The sequence below is a fragment of the Boleophthalmus pectinirostris genome, unplaced genomic scaffold, assembly GCF_026225935.1.
Source record: "Boleophthalmus pectinirostris isolate CB_2022bp ecotype Guang Dong unplaced genomic scaffold, ASM2622593v1 HiC_scaffold_3, whole genome shotgun sequence".
Classification (NCBI taxonomy): Eukaryota; Metazoa; Chordata; class Actinopteri; order Gobiiformes; family Gobiidae; genus Boleophthalmus; species Boleophthalmus pectinirostris.
Window position 1 is genome coordinate 35698533 of NW_026571299.1, and position 21400 is coordinate 35719932.

The 21400-nt window shown below is 39.5% G+C and overlaps 4 protein-coding genes across 7 annotated transcripts; 1 reads left to right on the forward strand and 3 right to left on the reverse strand.

Annotated features, from left to right (window-relative positions):
* The first annotated feature begins 819 nt into the window (after positions 1 to 819).
* On the forward strand, positions 820 to 2817 carry zgc:158258 (uncharacterized protein LOC791186 homolog). The gene is made up of 3 exons (XM_020918642.2): positions 820 to 924; positions 1341 to 1536; positions 1742 to 2817. The coding sequence occupies exons 1-3, from the start codon at positions 820 to 822 to the stop codon at positions 2815 to 2817; spliced, it is 1377 nt and encodes a 458-aa protein (XP_020774301.2).
* Positions 2818 to 4688: 1871 nt separating this feature from the next.
* kif17 (kinesin family member 17) lies at positions 4689 to 10935 on the reverse strand. The gene is made up of 16 exons (XM_055160650.1): positions 10876 to 10935; positions 10724 to 10798; positions 10365 to 10601; positions 9826 to 9972; positions 9651 to 9752; positions 9189 to 9378; positions 8311 to 8763; positions 7947 to 8035; positions 7687 to 7852; positions 7122 to 7189; positions 6903 to 7033; positions 6433 to 6661; positions 5981 to 6239; positions 5438 to 5490; positions 5251 to 5371; positions 4689 to 5010 (listed from the first exon to the last, which is right to left on the reverse strand). The coding sequence occupies exons 3-16, from the start codon at positions 10593 to 10595 to the stop codon at positions 4835 to 4837; spliced, it is 2415 nt and encodes an 804-aa protein (XP_055016625.1). The 5' UTR covers positions 10596 to 10601; positions 10724 to 10798; positions 10876 to 10935; the 3' UTR covers positions 4689 to 4834.
* A 400-nt stretch (positions 10936 to 11335) lies between these two features.
* Positions 11336 to 16259, reverse strand: sh2d5 (SH2 domain containing 5). Of its 2 annotated transcripts, XM_020918630.2 has the most exons (10): positions 15930 to 16259; positions 15506 to 15569; positions 15313 to 15393; positions 15163 to 15237; positions 14933 to 15079; positions 14436 to 14639; positions 13676 to 13856; positions 12636 to 12738; positions 12031 to 12190; positions 11336 to 11957 (listed from the first exon to the last, which is right to left on the reverse strand). In XM_020918630.2, the coding sequence occupies exons 2-10, from the start codon at positions 15554 to 15556 to the stop codon at positions 11757 to 11759; spliced, it is 1203 nt and encodes a 400-aa protein (XP_020774289.1). In that variant the 5' UTR covers positions 15557 to 15569; positions 15930 to 16259; the 3' UTR covers positions 11336 to 11756. The 2 variants fall into 2 exon arrangements, with proteins under 2 accessions (XP_020774289.1, XP_055016606.1); XM_055160631.1 differs by lacking the exon at positions 11336 to 11957 and having other exon boundaries at positions 12049 to 12190; positions 13627 to 13856.
* A 303-nt stretch (positions 16260 to 16562) lies between these two features.
* Positions 16563 to 21311, reverse strand: hp1bp3 (heterochromatin protein 1, binding protein 3). Of its 3 annotated transcripts, none has more exons than XM_020918619.2 (13): positions 21177 to 21311; positions 20666 to 20747; positions 20091 to 20262; positions 19566 to 19628; positions 19306 to 19462; positions 19080 to 19223; positions 18941 to 19000; positions 18735 to 18871; positions 18544 to 18634; positions 18304 to 18463; positions 18106 to 18217; positions 17869 to 18018; positions 16563 to 17793 (listed from the first exon to the last, which is right to left on the reverse strand). In XM_020918619.2, exons 2-13 carry the CDS (start codon positions 20730 to 20732, stop codon positions 17304 to 17306), a joined length of 1803 nt encoding a protein of 600 aa, XP_020774278.1. In that variant the 5' UTR covers positions 20733 to 20747; positions 21177 to 21311; the 3' UTR covers positions 16563 to 17303. The 3 variants fall into 3 exon arrangements, with proteins under 3 accessions (XP_020774278.1, XP_020774277.1, XP_020774279.1); XM_020918618.2 differs by having other exon boundaries at positions 18735 to 18874; XM_020918620.2 differs by lacking the exon at positions 19566 to 19628 and having other exon boundaries at positions 18735 to 18874.
* Between the last annotated feature and the right edge of the window lie 89 nt (positions 21312 to 21400).

A 21400-nucleotide genomic window follows, 5' to 3' on the forward strand; every position in this document is an offset into this window, starting at 1 on the left:
ACTATTATGAAAACTGCTGACTACAACTTTTCTTTCTATTGTATCTATGCCGTGCATTACTACACCGTCAAAGGGTCCCTGTACAAATAAGTCTAATTGTGAGCTAGAGTAGTAAAACAGCATGGCCAGACGAGCAGCTATCATGTATCCTGCCATATATTTGAGCAGATTATTTATCGCGCCCTCTACTACCTCCTGAAACTGATCCCATTCAGGAAGATTAGGAGTAGCATGTGTGCTGTAATCCGAGTCACATGCAGAAGGAGGACTAGTGAGAAGGAGATCTGTCAGAAACACGTTTAACAATGACACTCATTCAGGGAGGCTCAGATGGACAGCACAATGTAGGACAATTAACTTTTTAACACCAGGTAATAATGTAATGTTTAACTTAAAGGTAATGTTTAACTTAAAGGTGCACCATGTAACCTTTCTGGTTGGCAACTTACTTATCTTCACATTATTGCTTTGCCTAATGGTCCACAATAAAACATTTAATGTATCTATCTGAATGAAGACAAGCGGGTGAGGCAAGGTTATAGGTCAGATCTGTGGAGAGGTGTGTCTGTCCCTGTTCACAGAATGCATGTTTTTGCAAGATTTTTGAGCAATAAAAGCAGTAATGGAATAAATGCAATGTAAAGTTTAATGCCATACTGTGGAACATTCCAAGCAAAACAACACCTCCCTGGAGACGAGTAGGTGGAGGACTCTACATACCGCACCTTTAATGGTTGTATCCACAACTGTGTTTATGTTTGACAGATATCAGGACGTATTCATTTGTGCATCTATTGCCTGGTGAAGTGGGGCAGCAACATGCCCAAAAGTGACACATGGCCGGGAGGCACTGGACTGGAGGCCATGCCCGGCACCGACAGCTCCGGCAGCTGTGACAGTGTCCTGAGCACCAATTCAGGTTTTGTAAGTAAATAACATTGAGTTTTTCTATAGTTAAAATAACCCATTCAAATTAAGTACAATTACCTTAACGTAAAAGTACTTAAAGTTGTGAAGAAAAGTAGAAAAAATTGAAAATTATAGTTAAAAGGAATCCCCTCAATGCAATACAAATATGGAATTACTTCACATATGTCACATCTCCAGTGTTCAACCAGGAAGTAAAATTGTATACTTTGCGAACACCAAAGCTGTCAAAATATGAAAAATGTTTACAACTTTAATCAAAATCTAAAATATAATGAAAAAAGATATTATAACTTGTCACATGCACTTTAAATTAAGCAGGGCTTAAAATCATGCTCAATGTTTTATGCAAATAAGTGACTGAATGCAAAACCAGAATTTATATATTTAACATTTTATTTTGCTAATTTCAGAGTGATGACAGCCTGGAGTACCTCTCTGCTGAGGAGAAGGCCTGTCTCATGTTTTTGGAAGAGACCATTGACTCACTGGACACAGAGGACGACAGTGGACTCTCGAATGAAGAGACTGAGCAAAAACCTCGTCCTAGAACTGTGGCAAGCAAACAGGCAGAACTGACCTCCCATTTCAACCAAAGCCTAACCAAAAGTGAGCAATTACAGTGACCTCTAGGGATGCAACTAACGACTATTTTAATATTTAGTAGTATTTTTTGATTAGTTTACCAATCGAAAAATCATTTCTACTGTAAATTGAGATAAAGATTTTAACTAATTTGACCAAATAAAGGTTGGAATATGGGGACTGAAGGCTTCTAGAAAGAGAATATTTATGATTCTTTTCTGTCTTGCAGGTGAGGAGAGAGAAATCAGCACACATTCTGTCAAACCAAATGTTGACAAAAATCTACCAAGCTACCTTGTTCCTACACCCTTTGTCATTGCAAACAGTACTCAGTCATCTACAGCTAAACCAAGTGTTGCTCCAAAAAAGAACAAAGCCTCAAATCTTTTATGCAACGTTTCTGATAAAGAAATTAATCCTAAAATCCCCCAGAGTACAGCACCTCCCCCAGTCCCATTAGAAGTCAATGTAATAATTCCTCCTAAAATACAGCAGCACTCTGGCAAAGCAGTGGACAGTTCTTTACAAAGAGGCCCTCTGTCCTATGATGCGCTGGTTTACTTGAGGAAAAATGCAGCGGAAAAGAAAACACCACTATGTCCTTCAGTGGATCATACTATAGAGTCTGTTAACCAGGATACCACTACTGGATCTGTTCAGAGTAACATATCTAGATTTGACAGATTTCACCCTGAATTCTCCCAGTCTAGGACCATTCCCCCAGCAGTGCCTCTCAAACCAAAAAAGTCGACAGATATCTCCAAGACAAAACCTCAAACTGCTTTAGGTTCAAGTCATTCATTCAGTGTCAAGCGCACGCCAAATCCGGAAATTGTGCGACAGGAAGCTTTGCAGAAACTGGGCCTCATCAAAGAGTCGAATGAAGCATCATTGCCTACATCAACACCAAAAGTTCAAGATGGTCCGGACTCAGCGACTAGCGAATTTGTCACATCTCCAGCTAAAAACAACTCAATGAGGAGCCCGTCATTTTGTGTCACTCGTTTACCATCAGAGCCCAAGAGCAAGGGTCTACAGAGCAGTGCCAGCTTCCATAACTCATCCCGACCTGACCAGGCCTCTGGAACACATAATCAAACCAATAGACTGAAAAATGGTCCACAAAACAACTACAGGAATGAACCACACCATCTTGTCCCATCTGAGCCAGCAAAAGGACTTAATGCTGCCCAGTCTGCAGCTCCTAAAACCCCCAGCGCAGTGGGCTACACTGTCATGGTGGTCCCCGGGATGGGTGCAGACAGGAGGGAGGCACTGAGGAAACTGGGGCTGCTCAAAGACTGAATGCAATAAAGATGTTGACTGCTCGTATGGAGTTGGCTCAGGAGGAGTCCAGCGGATTAAAGGATTTGAGGAGAATTTAGCACTTGGCACTTTGGCATTGGCATAGTAAAACCAAGAGGATTAGAAAGGGCAAATATACACACAAATAAATTCAAAGGATTTCAAATGTGTCTAATGTGGGAAAAGGGTATTTGGTTAATATTGGAATTGTACATAGCTTTGTTTTGGTGTTAAAAAATAGGGCAATCATTTCTAATTTAAAAGCACAGCAGCAAGTTTACAAAGATTTTTCTAATGGGTATTTTAATACATTTTATATCTGTTGGAACTTAAGTATGTTTCTAAGTGCTGATGTTTTTATCTTATTGTTCAGATTTTCTTTAACTGCTCTGCTACTTCATGGTCTATCACACAGTGCGTTGGTATATTCATTAATAGCAATCATTAAGTGCCTTGTATTGAAAGCATGCAATGCCACATGCTGGATAAATTGCACTGATGTTTGTATTCCTGAGTTTAAAAGTTTAGTTTAACACAATCAATTACTTTCATGAATGCTTTTTATGGATGTGGCCTCCACAGCGTTTGGTTTTGTTATGGTGTGTTGTAGAGATATTTTACTTTACCTGGAATGTCCTACAGCATGGTATTACACTTTTATATCATTGCTGTTTGTTGTTTTATTGCTCAAAATACCTTGTATGCAGTAAGAAATGCATTCTTACTGAGAGAGAACACTTCTCCACACAACTGACCTGTGACATAAATTGGTAGGGGAAGCGTCACCCACTTAATGCCTTACTGTGGAACATTCCAGACAAAGCAATAACATACCCTTTAGGACAAGCTGATGCTGCTCCACAAGAAAAGTTACTCAATGCACCTTTAATATATTTCTCTCTTTTTTTTTCATTAGAATTTTAAAGCCAAAACAAAGAGCCTTGTGATGCAGTTGCCCTTCCTGTAAACCTCCAGTCACAGTATCAGTCATACTACTACTCATCTTACCATTCACGTACTACTCATTTTACAGTCCACTCAACTGATGTAGCCCACTCTGCGATTCTGTCATTATCTGATTATATTTAGCCCCATGCCCCTTTTGTTAACTTACACCACTGCTTTCCTCTTGTTTATATCCTCTATTGTTATTTCCTTCTACTGAAAGAGTTTATGTAACAGCCTTAATGGGACCAAATGATTGTGTGGGTGAATGATTAGCTTTAGCGCAGATGATTTGTGTAGCTTGCGGGACAGATCGGTTGGGGGCTCGAGTGACAGTGTCTGTGTCTACTGTGTCCATGCTTGAGCCAATAATGGTGTCACGTTTTGAAACTGAGACAACTCAAATGGAGCCATATCAAACAATGGACAAAGAAATCAGACCACATGTGATACTTGGCCTCTGCTCTTATGTGAAAAGGAATGATGGTGAATCAAACCTCTACAGCACAGAACTGATTTATGTGGATAATATTTGTATTTTACTTTATATAACAATAAAACACATCATAATTGGAAGTATTCAACTCATGTAATTCTGTCATATGTAATAAATGTGAGGGGATAATGGAAAATTGTGATGGAGCACTACTTTAAATTAGATATTCTTTATGAAATAAATGATAGTATAAAAGTATCAATTAGTATATCTACCATGTCATATTTCACATTTGTGGTAAAATGCTTTATGAAGCTTGAGTGTAATGTGCACCTGTAACTTAGACAACACTGGTCATGTGTCCAACCATGAAGTCTGATCTACAGTTTGTCATGGTAACAGGCTCCACCCTTTTGTGAAAAAAGCAAATGGTGTGTACATTCCTCTTTTATATTTATGTGTTATTTTTTGTCATTACAAACAAAGAATGCCAATTCTTCATAAAGTCCATTTCAAATACCACTCAGTTTATTTTAAAATGAAAGAATGTATAGTCAAACTGCGTCTGTAGGAGATATGTCACACATATGCTGGTGATCATGTGACATAATTCAAGAAATAGATTCATAAAAAGATTTAAATGTGAGATTTTCCCTTTTTCCGTCTGATTTTACCATTTGAAAGTGAAACATCCAGAGACTCCAGACGAAATGGGCGGGGCATCACAGAATCTGGGCTTATGGACACATTCACAGGCGAGCTGCTCAGACTCAGATGAGATGTCCCATTATAGAGGGCAGAGGAGTGGATAACTAAAGAAGATACAGTTTAATCAAGTTAGCATTAGTGGCTTGTGCAGAATCAATTAACAAACTGCATTAAATCTATAGTAAAATAATAGATGTACCAAGTAATTTTTCTGGTGATAGTTTATCACTGTTTCACAACATAAAATTTAACTCATCTATCCATGAATACAAGCAGGTGGCAGACTCCCACCAGAGAAGTTACATAATGCTCATTTAAATAGCAGATTTGACCTTAATTCCTACCATGTCCCTTGCTTGGTTCTCCTCCCAGCAGCTGAGTCGTCCTTTTGGATTTGAAGTAACTGTTTGCTATGTTCTCACTGTCACTGCGGTTGAGCATTTCTTTAAATCTGTCCTCTTCCTCCTGCTCAATACAGAACAGTAGCAGTGCATGTGCAATGGGGCATTTTATTTACATTTGTAAACTTACTTCTTCTAAATCTGCAGAGGAACCTCTAGCAGTTGGCAGTTTTTGAGGGACAGCTATAAACAGAAAGTGAATATACAATGAAGTAGAATAATGCCATAATTTTCTTACAGTAAATAAACCTGCTAAAATGTCATAGTCAATATATTTTTATTGTTACCCATTTTCCATTTACAATAAATTTGTACATCCTAAACCAGTGGTTAGGGTTAGGATTACCACATAAGAAAATATTGGCTTTTAGGCTTTTTGAGTTCCATCAGATCAACACTAGATCTAGAACTGGTTCCAGGTCATAACTAGGACAAGGCCAGGTTTTAACATAAGACTGTAAAATTGCTACTGTCGTTCTAACAAAGAACTTACAAAAAGAAAGACACAGAACTGAACAAAAGATTACCTTGTGTACCAAGGCTCTCATGTGCCACCACCAGTGATACAGACAGCTCAGATCAGATCAATCAAACCCCTCTAGTGGCTACTGGTTACGTGTCATACATTTGAGTGAAGTGTACTGAAGGCATTAACATAAGAAGATGACTAAACCTGAAGGTAGTGTTGTTTTTTGCACCATGACGTCTGGCAGCCTCCAGGTGGCGCTCTCTTCGTCCCAAATTGCTTCTTTTTTCAGACGGTCCAGGTTGCTGTAGTTACAGTCCCTCCGCACGAGTTGCACCATACGCTCCAGCAGACTCTGCATGAGCTGCCCGTCCCGTTCCAGTCGGCGGATAGTGGCCAAATAGTCATCCCTCTCCACCTCAAACTCACCCTGTAGGTCTCGGATCTCCAGTTTTGCCGCTCTGAGCTGAGAGATACACAAAGTACTCTATGTTAGAAAATCTATTTGATTGAAAATCTATTTTTTGTTCTGCTTTGTATTAAGTTAACTATAAAACTGACCCAAAATCAATATAATAACAGTAAGTGGCTACTGACAACCTTTAAGTATATTATTTGGTCAGTTCATATACTGGTAAAACCAAGTGGCTGTTACTCACCTTTCCCTGAACTTTAACCAACATTTGGCTTTTAGCATGAACCTCCTCTTGAATGGAGTTGTACACATTAAAGAGCACATTTTCACTCTGCTCGCTGTTCTCAGACAGTGCCTGGACAAGCTGGACTTGTCTTTGGTCAGCAAATTTTTTCCTCTGTTGATGCCTCCGCCTCAGCTCCTGGTTTCGGACCTGTTCTCCTCCAACCACAGCCTGTTCCAGCTGCTGCAGCCTGGACAAATATCACAAGGTCAAATCGTTGTGAGAAGAAATAATGGCTTTATATGAATTTCCTGAATCAGAAAAATATAGATTGTAAATCAGTGCCCTTTAACACAAAAAACTCAGCTTCAACTCATTCTCTTATTGAAAGTAGGCTCAATTATAGAAGACAAGAGCAAAAATGAATGTATCTTCATTAAAAATGTATTATCTGCCCAGGAGTAGTGAAAAAATGTAAAATAATAAGTGACCTTTCTATAATGTCTTTCTGGTCGGGAGATTTTGTTGACACTCTTGATGACTCTGTGAGCTTCTCTGCATCTGAAACTGTTCCATCCCCCACAGACTGATCCACAACAGTACACTGGCTTTTTGTAAAATTCTAAGACCAAAAACAAGAGGAGTATTGCAGTCATTTACATTATATATTTATATTATTTATACGTGTGTGTGTGTTTTGTCAAAGGTACCGTGTTGTTACTGCTGAGCTCTGCTTTGTGTAAATCCTCTTCAACAAAAATGTGCTTGCTGAAACTCACTAAATGAAAAATTGATACATTATTTAAATACATATATTTATATCTTTATATATATATAACATTCATTCTATAGCTGATGTTTATATTTGTGTGGTCAAATGTCAACTGTAATACATTTAATTATGAATATAAATTGTTTTCTAAAAAGCAAGTAATAGCTTTTTGCAAAAGTATTATGCCAAGTAAAATCATTTAAGATGGTTTTCATGCAACAAATTATATTGACATATTTATAATTGTATTGGTTTTCTTTTAGGCAGACAGATCTTTATCAATGAGATGTATTTACCATGATATATTCATATACAGTATTACTGATAGATTCATTAGAGCAGAAATTTGAAACTTACTACAACTATTGAAATTACAGCCATTATTACTCACTGCTGTCACCAAATGTCAGAACCACTTAGAAGGCAATCAGAAGCCAAAATATAAAAAATGAAAGTGTTCTCAGAATTAACAACTGTGTCAGGCAATACATATTTTGTCTTACCATTATTTGGTTCAGAGCTCCCCCTGGTGGCTTGAGCCTTCTCCAGATCAGACAGCTTTGATTCATAGGACAATCTTAACACGACAATGTCTTCCTGCAGCTTTGCCTTGGATTCCTGCTCTGCATTGTACTCAGCCTGCAACTTGGCAAGCCTCGCCTCATAGTCCTGTAGTGAAAGAAGCACAGAGAGTCATAAATCACTAGCTCCTACTGAGTACATGTAGAGGTGTGGAGTGTGTGAACAGCAAAAGTTTAAGTGCCTCCTTAATCTTCTCTTTCTCAGCTTCTATTTCCCTGGAGAGGGGCCTTGAAGAGACTGGAGTCGCCCCAGACTGAGCAGTCAACATAGCTGCAAGATAATCAAGCACAAGATTTACATTATTTTAAAGTAACACTGCTTAACTTTCTGAAGATGGATAGATCTATATCCTGTCTATATATAAACATGTTCTGCCACACTGTAGAAGATAAAAGCCAAAGGAAAAACATTCCCATGGAAACAAGAAGGTGGTGGCCCTCCTCAAGGCCAAAGAGTCAGGTTTATGGAGACTGAAAAGTTAGCAGATGGGGCTTTAATAATCGCTGAATCTCACTTTGACTCTTCTATTCAACACTTGTACTTACTCGACAACTTAGTGGTTCCCAGCTGACCCGAGACAATTGCCTTTAATTTCTTGATCTCCTCTTGATACTGTCTAAGCAGGGCATCTTTTGGGTCCTCATTGATCCTTGGCTTGTTCTGAATGCACTTGGCTCTGTTTGCATATCTCAACGTGCTAAGGGTCTCCTCATAGTTGTAGTCGGCAGGTGACAGACAGGCGATCATCAGGGTGCGTGTGTTCCCCCCAAGAGAGTCCTGGAGCAGTCGAGTGAGTTTGGAGTCCCTGTAGGGGATGTACTTGGAGCGGCCATCCACAAGAGCAGAGATGACATTGCCCAAAGCGGATAGAGACAGGTTGATCTTGGTTGCTTCACGGAGACGCTCACCTGTAGCTCCGGTTTTGGACTGGCGTTCACTTCCTGCCAAATCCACCAAGTTGAGTTTACCTGCCCGGAGATGATCATGCCCATTGTCATCTGTGAGGAAATGTGAATAGTAATCAATGTAAGTAAAAAAAAAATAAAAATAAAATAAAAAATGTGAATGTTTAAGACAATAAGACTTCTATGATACTGATGAAATTCAGTGGATGTAATCCTTACTACTAATATAAATAGTGTATTGATTTTCTCTGAATCAATATAAGACTAGTTTGCAGTTTCCAAAATATTTGACTGAATACATTTACATGGTGGAAAAAAGATAACAGCACAATTTTGTGCATTCTTTGAGAAAATCAAATACATTCCAACTTATTTTGAAAGACACAACAGTCAAAATAATTGCAGAGTTTATTTTAAATGAATCAAAACTTGAAATTTACTTTTCTGGAGATATGAAATCTATAAGATCAGCATAATGTCTACCATTGGTCCCATTTCTGTAATTGACTAATATTGACCTGTGCTGCAGATCTCCAGGTGGATGGTGAAGATGGAGTGCGACCTAGAGGAGTCTTTATTCATAAGTGTGTATCCCACAGCTCTGTTCCTCCAGCCATGTTCCAGGATGCCCTCACATTCTCGCACACTGTGTACTGTGTGCATGGACAGGTCCCGAACATACACACCACGCTCAGGGTGCTCTTTCAGCTAAAACACACATCATGTTATTGACACACAGCCACTAACGTGACAAGTAATGTTTAAATTAGGTCAAGGACAAGGCTTATTACTATAGCGACACTAAACAAAATGGACGTTGGCTTCATTGCATTAAAATGAGCATAATTTTGTATTTTATGAAGAGAAATATATAAATCAATGTCAAGTCATATGGTAATTTTAATTTATTAAAATTGTATAGAAATGACGCTACAGCATAAAGGTCATGTGTTGATTGTTTGATACTACAAATAGCTTACCTCTAATTTATTCTTAGTTTCACTTCCTAAAAGATCCCTTATTTCTTCATTGTATATCTCCAAGTATGAAGCTCTCACCAGGAATTTGGTATTTTCTGTACACTAGATTAGACAGATATGTATTAATCATAGTTCTGGGTTGCGTTAGAATGACCAGAGTCATCATGTGACATACTTGTATAGTTTCAAAGATGTGCTCAAAAGAACGTGGAATGACCCCCCTCTGACTTGCAGGTACTGCTGTGCCCTGCATAGTGAAGGATTTACCACTTCCAGTCTGTCCATAGGCAAATATTGTGCCATTGTAGCCTTCAGTGACACCCTGAGGAGAAAATGAGAAAAAATACTTGTCTTCATGGAGATGTTTTGCTTTGCCTGGAATGTTTCACTGTATGACATTAAACTTATCCATCTCCACAGAGACAAGCATTTGTGCCAGCAGGCCAATATAGGTACCAGGTACATCTGTAAATAAACAAATGCAAGACTGACAGGCCTATGTTTAATGCCATAATCTGGGCAATTCCAGGCAAATCAATAACATCTTCATATAGACAACTAGGCAGGATTCAACACCAGAAAAGTTGCATAGTGCATTAGAGGGTGTTGGCTAAATGAGGCTTGCAGTCTTTAGAAATAAGATAGCTTTTTAACTCCAAGTCAAGATGTCCAGTGGCTGCTTGGTTTTGTCATTATAGCAAATTACAACCTTACCTCGACCAAAGGATATGCAATCTCGTTGTACATTTGCTCAGTGGTGTGGTCGGTGAAGTAGGTTCCATCAAAAGTGAATTGTTTAGGGGGCTCGTCCACTGCCCCGGGCTTTTCTATGAAGCACTGGCAGCGCTCTAGATCCATGGACAGCACCATCTTAGACTGGAGCGCTTTTTCCCGGTCATTCAGCGGCCGACAACGGACAACAACCTTAACAGACTCGGACCCCATCTCGCTCTGGTCAAACCAAAAAATCCAAAAAAGTTAAAAGAGAAACTGCATTTCTTTAAAGGTGTCCCCAGTGAAATTATTTCCCAAGTCAGACTTGCAAATGGGCCAATACAGAAAAGGCAGCGCACCGGACATTGTCTTGTACGGCGTTAGTAAATCGCTTAGCAACCGTAAAGTCCCCACGTCTCGAACTGCGTGCACACCTGCACGCACAGGTGAGGGAAGAGTGTAGTGACCCCTTTCGGACACAATGTTCTGAATGTAAATACAGCAAAATTACCTGCTATTATTTTGGGGGAATAGTTGCATGGATTCAGAAATATAAAAGAGGTGATCTTCCTGCAGTTCCGTAATCTCTACGTCGTCACTTGGTCAGAACAGGTTCCGAGTTCATATAGAAACAGGCCTACACATAATTTTTGAAACACTTTGTGACTGTTGTTTAGGAAAGTGCTCGCCTATGTAAATAAAATGTATTATTGTAAGCCTCCGTGAAATCCCTCAATTGTTTAGTCTCCGATTTTAAGCAAATAAAGTTTGTTGATTTTAGGAATAATTAGAATTACAGATTTAGGCCTACATTTAGACCTTTGACTGATTGTACATACATTATGGTACCAAGCAATAATCTACAGCAATCTGCTGTTCGGAAGAAGGAGATAAATTATCTTTTAAACTGACAAAAGCAGAAATCAAACCAAAAATTCAAATAACTAAACAAAATTTAGTTAGACTTTGGGTGATGGTTTTAGACATTTATATGTGTATAGTTTACACAGATATAGTGTATAGTTACACACTCGTACACAGAGTATATGAAAAGACCAGCCGATAACAACTGGAGCAAATATATTTGCACACATTGTAGATTAAAAATGTTCAAGGCAGCAGTCCAAAGGAAAAAAAAAAACTATGTACAAGTATTGCCTTTAAGACATACAAAAACAGACTGACAATACTGAAATAACAGCAGCATATTTAAACTTTTTTGAAAATTTGACAAAAGCACCTAAAGAAGTGCTGATATTTTAAAAGATGTGTTTCAAAGTGTACAACAGAACACCACCACAAAGATCCCAACACCAGTGATTAAGATGTAAGTGCAAACGAATAATCATCATACAAATAGTCGTAGCTTACACATCAGTCCAGTTTCAGGCCTTAAGCCCTTAAATCAGTACTTTTTGTCCTTGTTTTGAGGTTGTCCAGAGTTTTAACAGCTTGCTGTGGTTTGTTGGCATCTTCCTCCCACTCATAACAGTGGTTAACTCTGGCACAGCTCAGCAGACAAGGCAGCTCATCCAGTGTCCCTGTGTAGTGTTCAATTAGTTCGGCCAAGGAACTAAACTCCCGTTTACATTTCTGTAAAAGTAGCATGTAACAACTAACACCAGACAATAACAACGTTTGTTTTTCAAAATACAAAAACTGTTACCTCAAGCTGAAATTTTCCTTTACGTGTTTGTTCTATGAGGTGAGTGTTCAGGCCAGTGGGGAAACGAACGATCAGACTGCCACATTTGGGTTTCTTTGGATGTGGACACACAAGATATGCTCCCAGGACATCATCTGCCAGGAGGGAGTAGCTACTATCACTTAAAAAAAAAAAAAAACGTAATAAGTTAAGTAAAGTAACTATATATGAACCATAGTTCTATACATCCACACTAACTAGATCAGGGCCAATTGGTAAATTACTACTTTTACTTTCTAGCAGTTTATCTTTGGGAATTTACCCAGTAACTCTTCAGATGAGAAACTTTCTGGATGAGAAAGCCTGGTCTGTAATTATTAACAAACTGTTTCATGGGGGTTCAGGGTCAAAGCTCTGTGCTCTGACTGTAGCATGTCGGAGCAAAAGGAAATTCCCAAAACTGCTCTAATTTATAATGGAACTTAAGTGTGAAATATCTTAAGTGAATCATTAAGGCTGCTCTTCACTGGAGATAAAAGGCCGAAAGACCAAGCCCTGAAAAACAGGTGTTGCCAAATATTTGTGTCTATGCAGATTGAGTGAACGCCTAAAAGTGTGGCACTCACGTTGCGATTCCAGCCCAGCACCACACTGCCTGTGCAAGTGCTTCTTCCGTTTCGGCCAGGCTTGGGGCTCGAGACCTCCTCTGCGGAGCTTCTGGTTCCTTTGCTGTTTACCAATGAGACAAAAATCTTTGAGAGTAAGACCAGGAAAATTACCAGCTTCATAGCATAACTGCCAAATAGAGGTGAAAGATAGATCAAAAGAAGGATAATATATTTCAACTTGCTTGCCTGGCACACCAGAATGATATCTCTCTGTATTGTATATACAGATTGATATCAAATTTACCTCACCTCAGAGTTTATGCTTTGCTCATTGATTTTGCAGAAATTCTCTATATTTTCAGCCCCTTGTGATATTTTTTCGATACGCCGAATCATGCATGTTCCTGATTGGCTTATGTCAGGTGACCAGACTCACATCTTCATTAAGTTTTGAAGAAGAGTGTTTTTTGGATCCCAGGCAAAAGTTAAAAGTCTAGCACAAGTACGGTGCCTCAACTAAGACATTTAGTCACACATCAGCACAAAAAATAAAAATAATCGTTTTTGTCCACAACCAGCTGCCCAAGTCATTGTTTGGCAAAATTCATTTTTGTAACTTTTTTTTTGTACAATTGTCATTGTAAATGTTATTGGCAAAACTCATCAACAATTATTATAGCCGGACAAACATTTTCTGTTTTTCTGTTTAGATATCTGATAGAAGTTACCATTATAGTAGAGTAAAAAAAAAAAATCAAACATTGACTGAACAAAGAAATGAATCAAGCAAGCAACATAGAACATAGTGGTGCATTTATATTAGGCATGGTGTGCTTCTGAAATCATTCTAAGACAACAAATAAAAACAAAAACCCCACCAGTGTGAAATTAGGTGCGTGAGAAAAAAATCTCTACTAAACTATTCCCATTCTTGTGAACTAAACTTGGGTCTTGCCACTGTGCCATCATCACCAGTGCAGCCCATCACCTAACACAAAGTATGTATTACCTAATCAACTCTTTGAACCTGGACAGCGCCCTCTGAACGGTTGGCCCACCTGATGATGACTTTAGCTGCTCCTGAATCGTGCGCTGTTTGTGGGGAGTAAAAGTGAAGGAGCGGTAGGCCCCCGAGTGCAGGATTTTGGTGTGGATGGCTTTCCTGCGAGTCAGTGAAGGGGATGAGGAGAAGACTTCATCCTGGCTGCTCTGCTGGTCATCAGAGGACTTACCATTCTTCTACAGAGAAATAACAACAGGCAGCCACAGTGTTTATTCTACTGATTTTGCACTTCATTTTCTGTAGACTCCATTTAAACATGTATTTATCCATGTTTGAATGTTGTCCACTCATGAAAACATTGAATTGTGTTTTATTTTACTCATTGGCACTTGAGTTACTTGGTTCACTGTACCTGCTTCTGGGGAAAAAAAAAATGCATGAAGAGAAATCAGAGTGGAGCTAATTTAATGTTTTCCATATAAATAATATTCTGACATTGAAAAAATATGTATTAATTAACCAAAAAATATTATAATTTATCTATTTCCTAGTATCTTGGCATAAAGCTAATGGTAAGGGGAAAGCTTCACACACAAAAACAACAAAACACTACAAAATGTATTGGGTGGGTCTGCAATTGATTGATTTGATCTGGATTCAGTTTAAAATTCATCATCAGTAAAAGTACAATTGGCAAGTTACGAACCATTAGTAGTGATGAAAAAACAAATATTTTTTTTAAGCCTTGTTAATGTGGCCAAAAAATACCAGACAAAAAAGAAAAAAAAAAAATCAAACCAAAGTAAGTTCGGTACCTTTGAGCCAGGCAGCCACCCTCTAAAGGGCGCTCTCCTGAAGGACACCAGTGCACTGACACTGAGGGGGAAGCCGTGGTTTAGCAGGGATGGGTTTCGGCGAGGAGCAGAACCAGTGGACTTCTCCTGGGCCGCCTCCTCTGGATGCTTTTGCAAATATGATAGCTGGAAACATCTGCACAGGAGCAGGTTCAGGAACTGGGCCTGTTGGACAGACAGTAAGTTCATTTGAGGATTCAGTTGAGAGTACACTTTTTAAAACTCAGGAGCATTAACATTTGAGGGATAATGTGATAACTCTAACCCTGAAATATGAACTGCTAAACTAATGCAAGAAGCCCTTGCATTTCAGAAAATGTCTGTAGAGGTCTAACCTTCTTACAGAGGGATACATTCCAATACCATAGTGCATCATTTGCAATTTTGCAATTTTCGTTATGGTTGTTGAAATACAGGACACACATATTTTTTGGGTAACAGAACGAGGACTGGCTTACAGCTCTTGTGTGTCGGGCTTTGAATACATGACAGTAGAGTTGTGCGTCTGTGCTGCCTGGGTTGTGGGATACAAAGGCAAACTGGGAGTCTGCAGGGCGAGCAGTGGACAGAGACACTCTGTGAAGTGCATGGGCCATCAGGAGAGTCTAGAGGAACAGTAAATATTTTAAATATTATTCTGTATAAATTAAATTTTATTTTCTATAGTATATCAAAAATGTATACTTACCGTTTCATCCTCATCATATATTTTAACTCCTTTGATGGAAAATTTTAGTGATACAAGCCGTTTTGATTTGCATGCCTAATGGAGACAGGGAAGTGCAGCATCAGGTAAAGTTGTAACATTAACTCATTAGATTCATGTTTTAAGCCTTACCCTTAAACATCTGAGCTGAGTGTGCAGTTGTTCAATTTGGTCATCCAGACAGCGATCGTCAACAGGAAATGACCCCACATACTGAGCAGAATTAAAATGGCACACGACACTGTTTAATGAAAGAGAGAGAGAGAGAGAGAGAGAGAGAGAGAGAGAGAGAGAGAAATCCTAATCTTTATTTTGATGTTTTTACCTCAGCTGTGCGAGTGACTGTGCCATCCTCTCTATCTGGTGACTCGCCCATCTTCCTTTGGTGCCTATCTCAAGAAAAGAAACTGTCAGTCTGCTACTCTGATTAACAAAGTTTCAAAAGTTATGCCAACAAAATTGCTTTAAGAAAAAGTGTAGGCATTCACAATACAAAAGTAAAAGCTGCAGCCATAGTGCAAGCGCCAGCAGTTTGCCTTATACCAAATGACCTTGGCTACAAGAACAAATTCTGATTTAAATCACCCAAATGTTTACAGTCATACATCGAAACGTGTCAGAGTATAAGTCGTGTGTATGTTGCTACTTTGGCAAATGGGTTTGTTTTCAGGTCGCTATCGCCAAATTGTTTGAAAAACTCTCCAGACCCCAAACGCCTACATATTCAGCTGGAATGAAGTAAAAAATACCAAGTTTATGGATGCCTCAGCCGACTCCTCTTCCTTCTTCAGCAACACCGGCTCCTCAACCTGTCCCTGCGGCGGTGAAGTCAGTCGCTCCACTCGGTGCTCGCCTGAACCTGCCGCTGATCCAGGACCAGGTGTGCGGCTGTTGACCTGAGGCGGAGCTACAGTGACGGGGACCCGGGTGCTAAATGAGCAATGACCAGTAGGATTCTTACGTTACCAAAAACACTAACTTTTCGATATCCTGAATTGTATTAGTGAAAGAAAGGGTTAGATCGCGTCTTCCTGGAGCCCTTGCTGTCTATCCCAAATCCTTTCCACACATTCCTGAACATTGCGAAATGTTCCCTGCGTCCCGCCCACTGAACGCGTTAATGCGTGTGTCACAGTCTACGGTCAGTCTATGAAGTGTATGTGTGTGATAAGCGTGTACATGTTCTAGTAAAATGTTGAGTACTTCACATTACAGATATGTAAGAGCCTGACAGCTGCATCATACTCAGCAACAGCATAACTTTACATTAATATTACAATATTATTGTTATCATAAAATTCATTTTCCTGATAAAGCTGGAGCACAGTCTCTTTGATATTAATTGGGCAAATTATGGCCTAAAAAAAACATACCAAAACGTGTTACAAATATAGCCATTTATTAATGACTTGAGAAAAAAGCTGAACAACACAAGGTATACATGCATACAGAGTACGTATTAAGCTCTTGGCCTCCTTCTCTTTTTCTTATTCACAACACACATTTCTCAAAGTTTCTACTGTTATCCACTGAAATCAAATCTTTTTTATGTATATATTCACACACATATCAAAAAGACATTTCCTCAAATCCACATTTTAAAACGAATACTGACTTTAAAAGTCAATCACCTGGCACCTGCAGGCACAAATCTTTTAGGGGTAATGTTTAAAAAAAAACAAAAAAACTAGCACATAAGGCAAATCATTTCAATCTTTTACAAAAGCCATTAAAATGATAAAATAGAATTAAACTACGTACTGTTTTACAAAAACTGAACCAACTAAATTTCCCAGTGAAAACTCATTGTATTGTGTGCTGCTGAAAACTACGAGGGTGAGGAAGTATAAAAACAGAAGTAACTTCATGTCTCTAGTTACATGTTGGACCTTGCTACGTTTTCTCCATCTGTTCATAAACCTGTTTTATAAAGCACTAACTCAGCTTCCTACGCACAGAGATTAAGAAACACTGGAAACTCTTGATTTAACATTTAACTAAAAAAATTAATCTACTCTACAATAAAAATAAAAAACTGTTGCCTCGTTAAAAAAGGCAGAAACTGATAAAAAGAGCACTGGTACAGATGCAAACTGCTGATCTTGTAGCGAGGCTCACTTTGTTTAGCGCTTTCCTCTTTTGGACTTTCGGGCAGACTGAGCGCTACTCTTGGCCCCTTTTTTGGCGGCAGGTTTGGACTCTTTCGGTGCAGCTCGGGAAACGCTTTTGGTCGCCTGTTTTTTAGCTGGAGGTGCAGGAGATTCTTCTGATTTAGAACGATTAGACCGTCCTTTCGCTGCCTTTTTCGGTGCTTTTACCTCCTCTTCCTCCTCTTCTTCCTCTTCCTCATCAGAAGACAAATCTCTGGGTGCAGGTCGCTTAGCTGCCCTGCTGGCCATCTTTTTAACAGCAGGAGTTTTGGGCTTTTTTGCAGGAGCTCTTTTCTTCACAGGGGTAGCTTTTTTCACAGCTGCGGATTCCTTCTTGGAGACGACACGTTTGCTTGCCACTTTCTTGACTGGTGACTTCTTGCCACCTTTGGATTTGGAGCGAGCGGCACTTCGGGATTTACTTGGTGGAGGACGTCGTGCTTTGGGTGGAGGTCTCTTACTCCTAAAGACGTAAAAATGAATGTGTCAGTCAAGATGCAACAAATTCTATAAGTGATACTGACAAAATGCTACTCACCGACTGCGGACTGGAGCTTCATCTTCTGACTCTTCCTCCTCTGATTCTTCTGATTCCTCCTCTGACTCGTCGTCAGACCTGGTCTTCCTTCGTTTTGGTGCTGGGGTTTTTTCAAGCTCTTTAAACCGGTCTGGATACAAAACTGTTGGACTGCAGAGCAATACAACTTTAGTAATCATTCAATAGCATTTTTCTATTTGCTGATTCCTACATTCACATGCCCCAAACCCACCACACCTTGGGTAGTAGGGGAATGAGAGCCTGTAAGTCCCTGTGAAGCCGTGGCCAGTGATCTGCTCCATCCAGCCAAGTACTTTACACTTGGTCAGAGTCCTCCTCAGAGAAGACACTAAAAAAGAACCGCAATACATATTAGTAATCATAAGTTCTAGTTCTACAGACATGGCAATAACATGTTTAGACTGATGATGATACCTAGTATGTGCTCCTTCCTGTCCTTGTTGGCGTCTACAAGGTGTTTTCGTAGAATAGTGGTGCTGCATGTCTTGGGTTCATTCATGGCTGTGATTGCAGCTACAATGGCGTCATCCAGCGTGCTACCTTTCAACTGTATTTGGTTGCCATGTCGTTTCAGCTGTAAAATGGAAGAAGATAAGTAAAATAAATGTAGAAGGCAAGAATACCAACACAGTAAGCTTTAGAATAAACATGTACCTGAAACGTTCCACTTGCTCCTTTCCCAGTGATCTGTTCCATTTGGCCTTTTTCTATGGCTTTTACCAAAGCTGCTTTAAGAATATCAGGTCTGAAATCGTACAGATTCACAATTACATTTTGTTATTAAATACTCAGTTTAAAGACTAAACGTTAATAAAATAATATGATATGGTTGTACAAAAAAGTACCTTTTCTCAACATTGAGAGCAGGAAAGTGTTGCATCAGATACTTCTTAATAAGAGTATAGGAGGCTTCTTTGGGCTCACAGAGCCGTGTGATGATGAGGGGCAGGGCATCTCCAAGAGACTCTGCGTTCTGTGGAGCCTTCTAAAATAAACAGCTATAGTCACACAATGACACACACATACAGGTTAGATCACAGGTGACACAAACCTTTGATGCTTGTGCCACTTTTCCAATGGCAAAAGTTCCAGAGAGGCCTTTACCCTTTAGCTGTGTAATAAAACAAAAACAGAAAGATGCATCAAGGCATGCATCTTTTTTTCTCTACTATTGATAAACAGGCAGTTACCTGCTTGATGGCACCATTCCCCAACTGTTTCTTCATAGCTTTTTTAATAAGAAACTTCTTTTTGTCAAGGTCCATTGAAGGATATTTTTTGACAATATATTTAAATAGAGACTGGTAGGAAACCCCAGATCTAGAGTTGAAAGACTGCAAATAAACAACGCATGCGTTATTTTCAAATCTGAAAGCAGGGGTTAATAGGTTAATTGCTTTCAGATTAAACACACACCGTTATAGCTTCAACGAGAATGTTATCCAGTTTGTGCTGTGTCCCTGCATAGTTTGTAACAGGGACTTTTTTATTGGAGGCAATGCTAGCCCAAGCCGGAATGGTCCTTTTCACCTTCTTCCCTTTGGACTTTTCATACTTGTATCCATCCTTCAGCCTGTTACCAAAATGAGCATATGTGTTTGAGTTATGCTTCATAATAACTTGAAAGCGATATTTCACTGTGATTATTACCACCCTTATCTTTATCACATCCTCACCTTAGTAGGAGAACATAGCAGTGTGTGGTGCAGTGTCCAGCCAAGCAGTCCTTGCATTTGTCACTTTGTCCATGTGTCAGCGCCGGGAGAGACAAAATGACATTTCAGAACATCCGTCTTAATGAGCAACAGTAACTGAACTACACTGGTGAGGCTCTTTGCTATAACGAGTTTGTGTAACAAGTTTTATCCATCAATCAATTCATCACACACATCTCAGCCAAATTTCAATGTAGAATACTATTCCTGATTCTCTTTGAAAATGCTGTAATTTTTCATTTAAAGAACTTCTATCCATCCAGCAAACCATATAGAACTATTAACTTCGAGACTGGCCACACAGACTGTTACATCTGCATGCACTTAAAGTCTGAAGTGTCATGTATTTTGGAGAGGTTTGTTGCACTCGTGAGGCAAACAATGAGTTGTTATCCAGCAGAGGCAAGGATTATAAAAACAGATAAAAGTGCTATCAAAGTGAAATATCGCAGAGCTTAGAGTGTTGGAGAGATTAAACAAACTCACTCTCTCTTGTCTTTCCCATCCTCTGCAGGTCCTTCTTCAGGATCCTTCTCTCCATTCTCTGTTGGTTCAGACTCATCAGTGGACTGGCCCTCTTTTGCTGAAGCATCTGGGGCTGATGACTTAAGAGGACCTTCATTCGCTGGTGAAGACTCTTCATCCACTCTTGCTTCATCTTTTAAAAAGAAACAACAAGAGGTTAACAATACAAAAACACTAACATGGCCTGCAATATGGATTCAGCTGCGTATTATAAGTGACTAAGAAAATGCAGAAAGCAAAGCAGTGGGCAAACTTGTTCTGGCATCTTGCAATTAACCAATAAATGGACTACTGTACTGCCCACAACGCTCTGTATCACAGGTAAATGTTTTATATTCAAGTGTAGCTCTAGTGTTAGTCTATAACCTACACTCTACAGAAGTTATATTACAAATTAAGTTATGTTAAATTGATTCCAAGGACTTGTTTTGACCTTCGGCCTTAAAAGAGCTGACCTCCCATAAGAGCCTTTTGTGTGTGTGTGTGTGTGTGTGTGTGTTTCATCTGTGGCGGGCAGACGGGAGGCCAGGCCTTACCTTTCTCCACCGCCCCGGAGGGGAGCTTCTCCTGTGGCGGAGTTGTTGCTGCTCGGCGAATGGGCATCACTACACACCTTACCTGGATAAATAAAACAAAATGCCATTTTCATGTTTCAGAATGAATTTGCGTCTTACAGTGAACCTATAGAGACAAAGTGGTTACTGCAGCCCGAGCCTCAAGCACAGCCTCTCATTCATTACATTCATACAGGATCTAGACACAAACTAAGCTCGTTTATCCTGAATTACTCTCGTCTTTTTCACTCTGCAGCTTTGGCTCTTACTGGCCCTTGTTAGGAATCAACAATACATTTCCCCAGGACAACTAAAAGACGAATAGCCCAAATTTTCAGAAATTTCGCCATTTTGTCGGTTGGCGTTACACACAGTAATGGCGTCGGACAAGCCAGACAAAAATTTCCAGCAGCTTTTCACGGTCCTTTCCGTAAATGCACACATGCAAACGTGCCTTTACTCAATAGCGTTTCAATATGCAAACAAAACTAACCTTTCTATTGTCGAGGAAATGTAAAACACTTTGAAGTAAATTTCTGCACGATCCTTTATTTAGATCTCGCCGTTTACGTGCCCCGCCCCACTGCTCTGCCGCGGTGGATTTTGCGTCTTTGCGTCAGACGCCGTAAGGTTCCCACAATCCTTTGAATTACCCTCAGAGCTCGTTCCAACAAGCACAACATGTGTCATTTTGATATAATTAAATCACTGCACACC

Excerpts from the sequence above, each read along its gene's own strand:
- zgc:158258 (XM_020918642.2), top strand. The coding sequence starts at position 820 with ATGCCCAAAAGTGACACATGGCCGGGAGGCACTGGACTGGAGGCCATG. Across the intron at positions 925-1,340 it reads TGAGCACCAATTCAGGTTTT|AGTGATGACAGCCTGGAGTA; the intron begins GTAAGTAAATAA and ends TGCTAATTTCAG. Across the intron at positions 1,537-1,741 it reads CAACCAAAGCCTAACCAAAA|GTGAGGAGAGAGAAATCAGC; the intron begins GTGAGCAATTAC and ends TCTGTCTTGCAG.
- sh2d5 (XM_020918630.2), bottom strand. The coding sequence starts at position 15,556 with ATGGGCGAGTCACCAGATAGAGAGGATGGCACAGTCACTCGCACAGCT. Across the intron at positions 13,857-14,435 it reads GGTGGCTGCCTGGCTCAAAG|AAGAATGGTAAGTCCTCTGA; the intron begins GTACCGAACTTA and ends ATTTCTCTGTAG. Across the intron at positions 12,191-12,635 it reads TGCTGGGCTGGAATCGCAAC|TGATAGTAGCTACTCCCTCC; the intron begins GTGAGTGCCACA and ends TTTTTTTTTAAG.
- hp1bp3 (XM_020918618.2), bottom strand. The coding sequence starts at position 20,732 with ATGCCCATTCGCCGAGCAGCAACAACTCCGCCACAGGAGAAGCTCCCC. Across the intron at positions 19,629-20,090 it reads GATGGGAAAGACAAGAGAGA|TGACAAATGCAAGGACTGCT; the intron begins GTGAGTTTGTTT and ends ACATGGACAAAG. Across the intron at positions 18,019-18,105 it reads TCATTCCCCTACTACCCAAG|TCCAACAGTTTTGTATCCAG; the intron begins GTGTGGTGGGTT and ends ATTGCTCTGCAG.
- kif17 (XM_055160650.1), bottom strand. The coding sequence starts at position 10,595 with ATGGGGTCCGAGTCTGTTAAGGTTGTTGTCCGTTGTCGGCCGCTGAAT. Across the intron at positions 6,662-6,902 it reads CAGAAAGACATTATAGAAAG|GCTGCAGCAGCTGGAACAGG; the intron begins GTCACTTATTAT and ends ATATTTGTCCAG. Across the intron at positions 5,011-5,250 it reads AGAACCAAGCAAGGGACATG|TTATCCACTCCTCTGCCCTC; the intron begins GTAGGAATTAAG and ends TATCTTCTTTAG.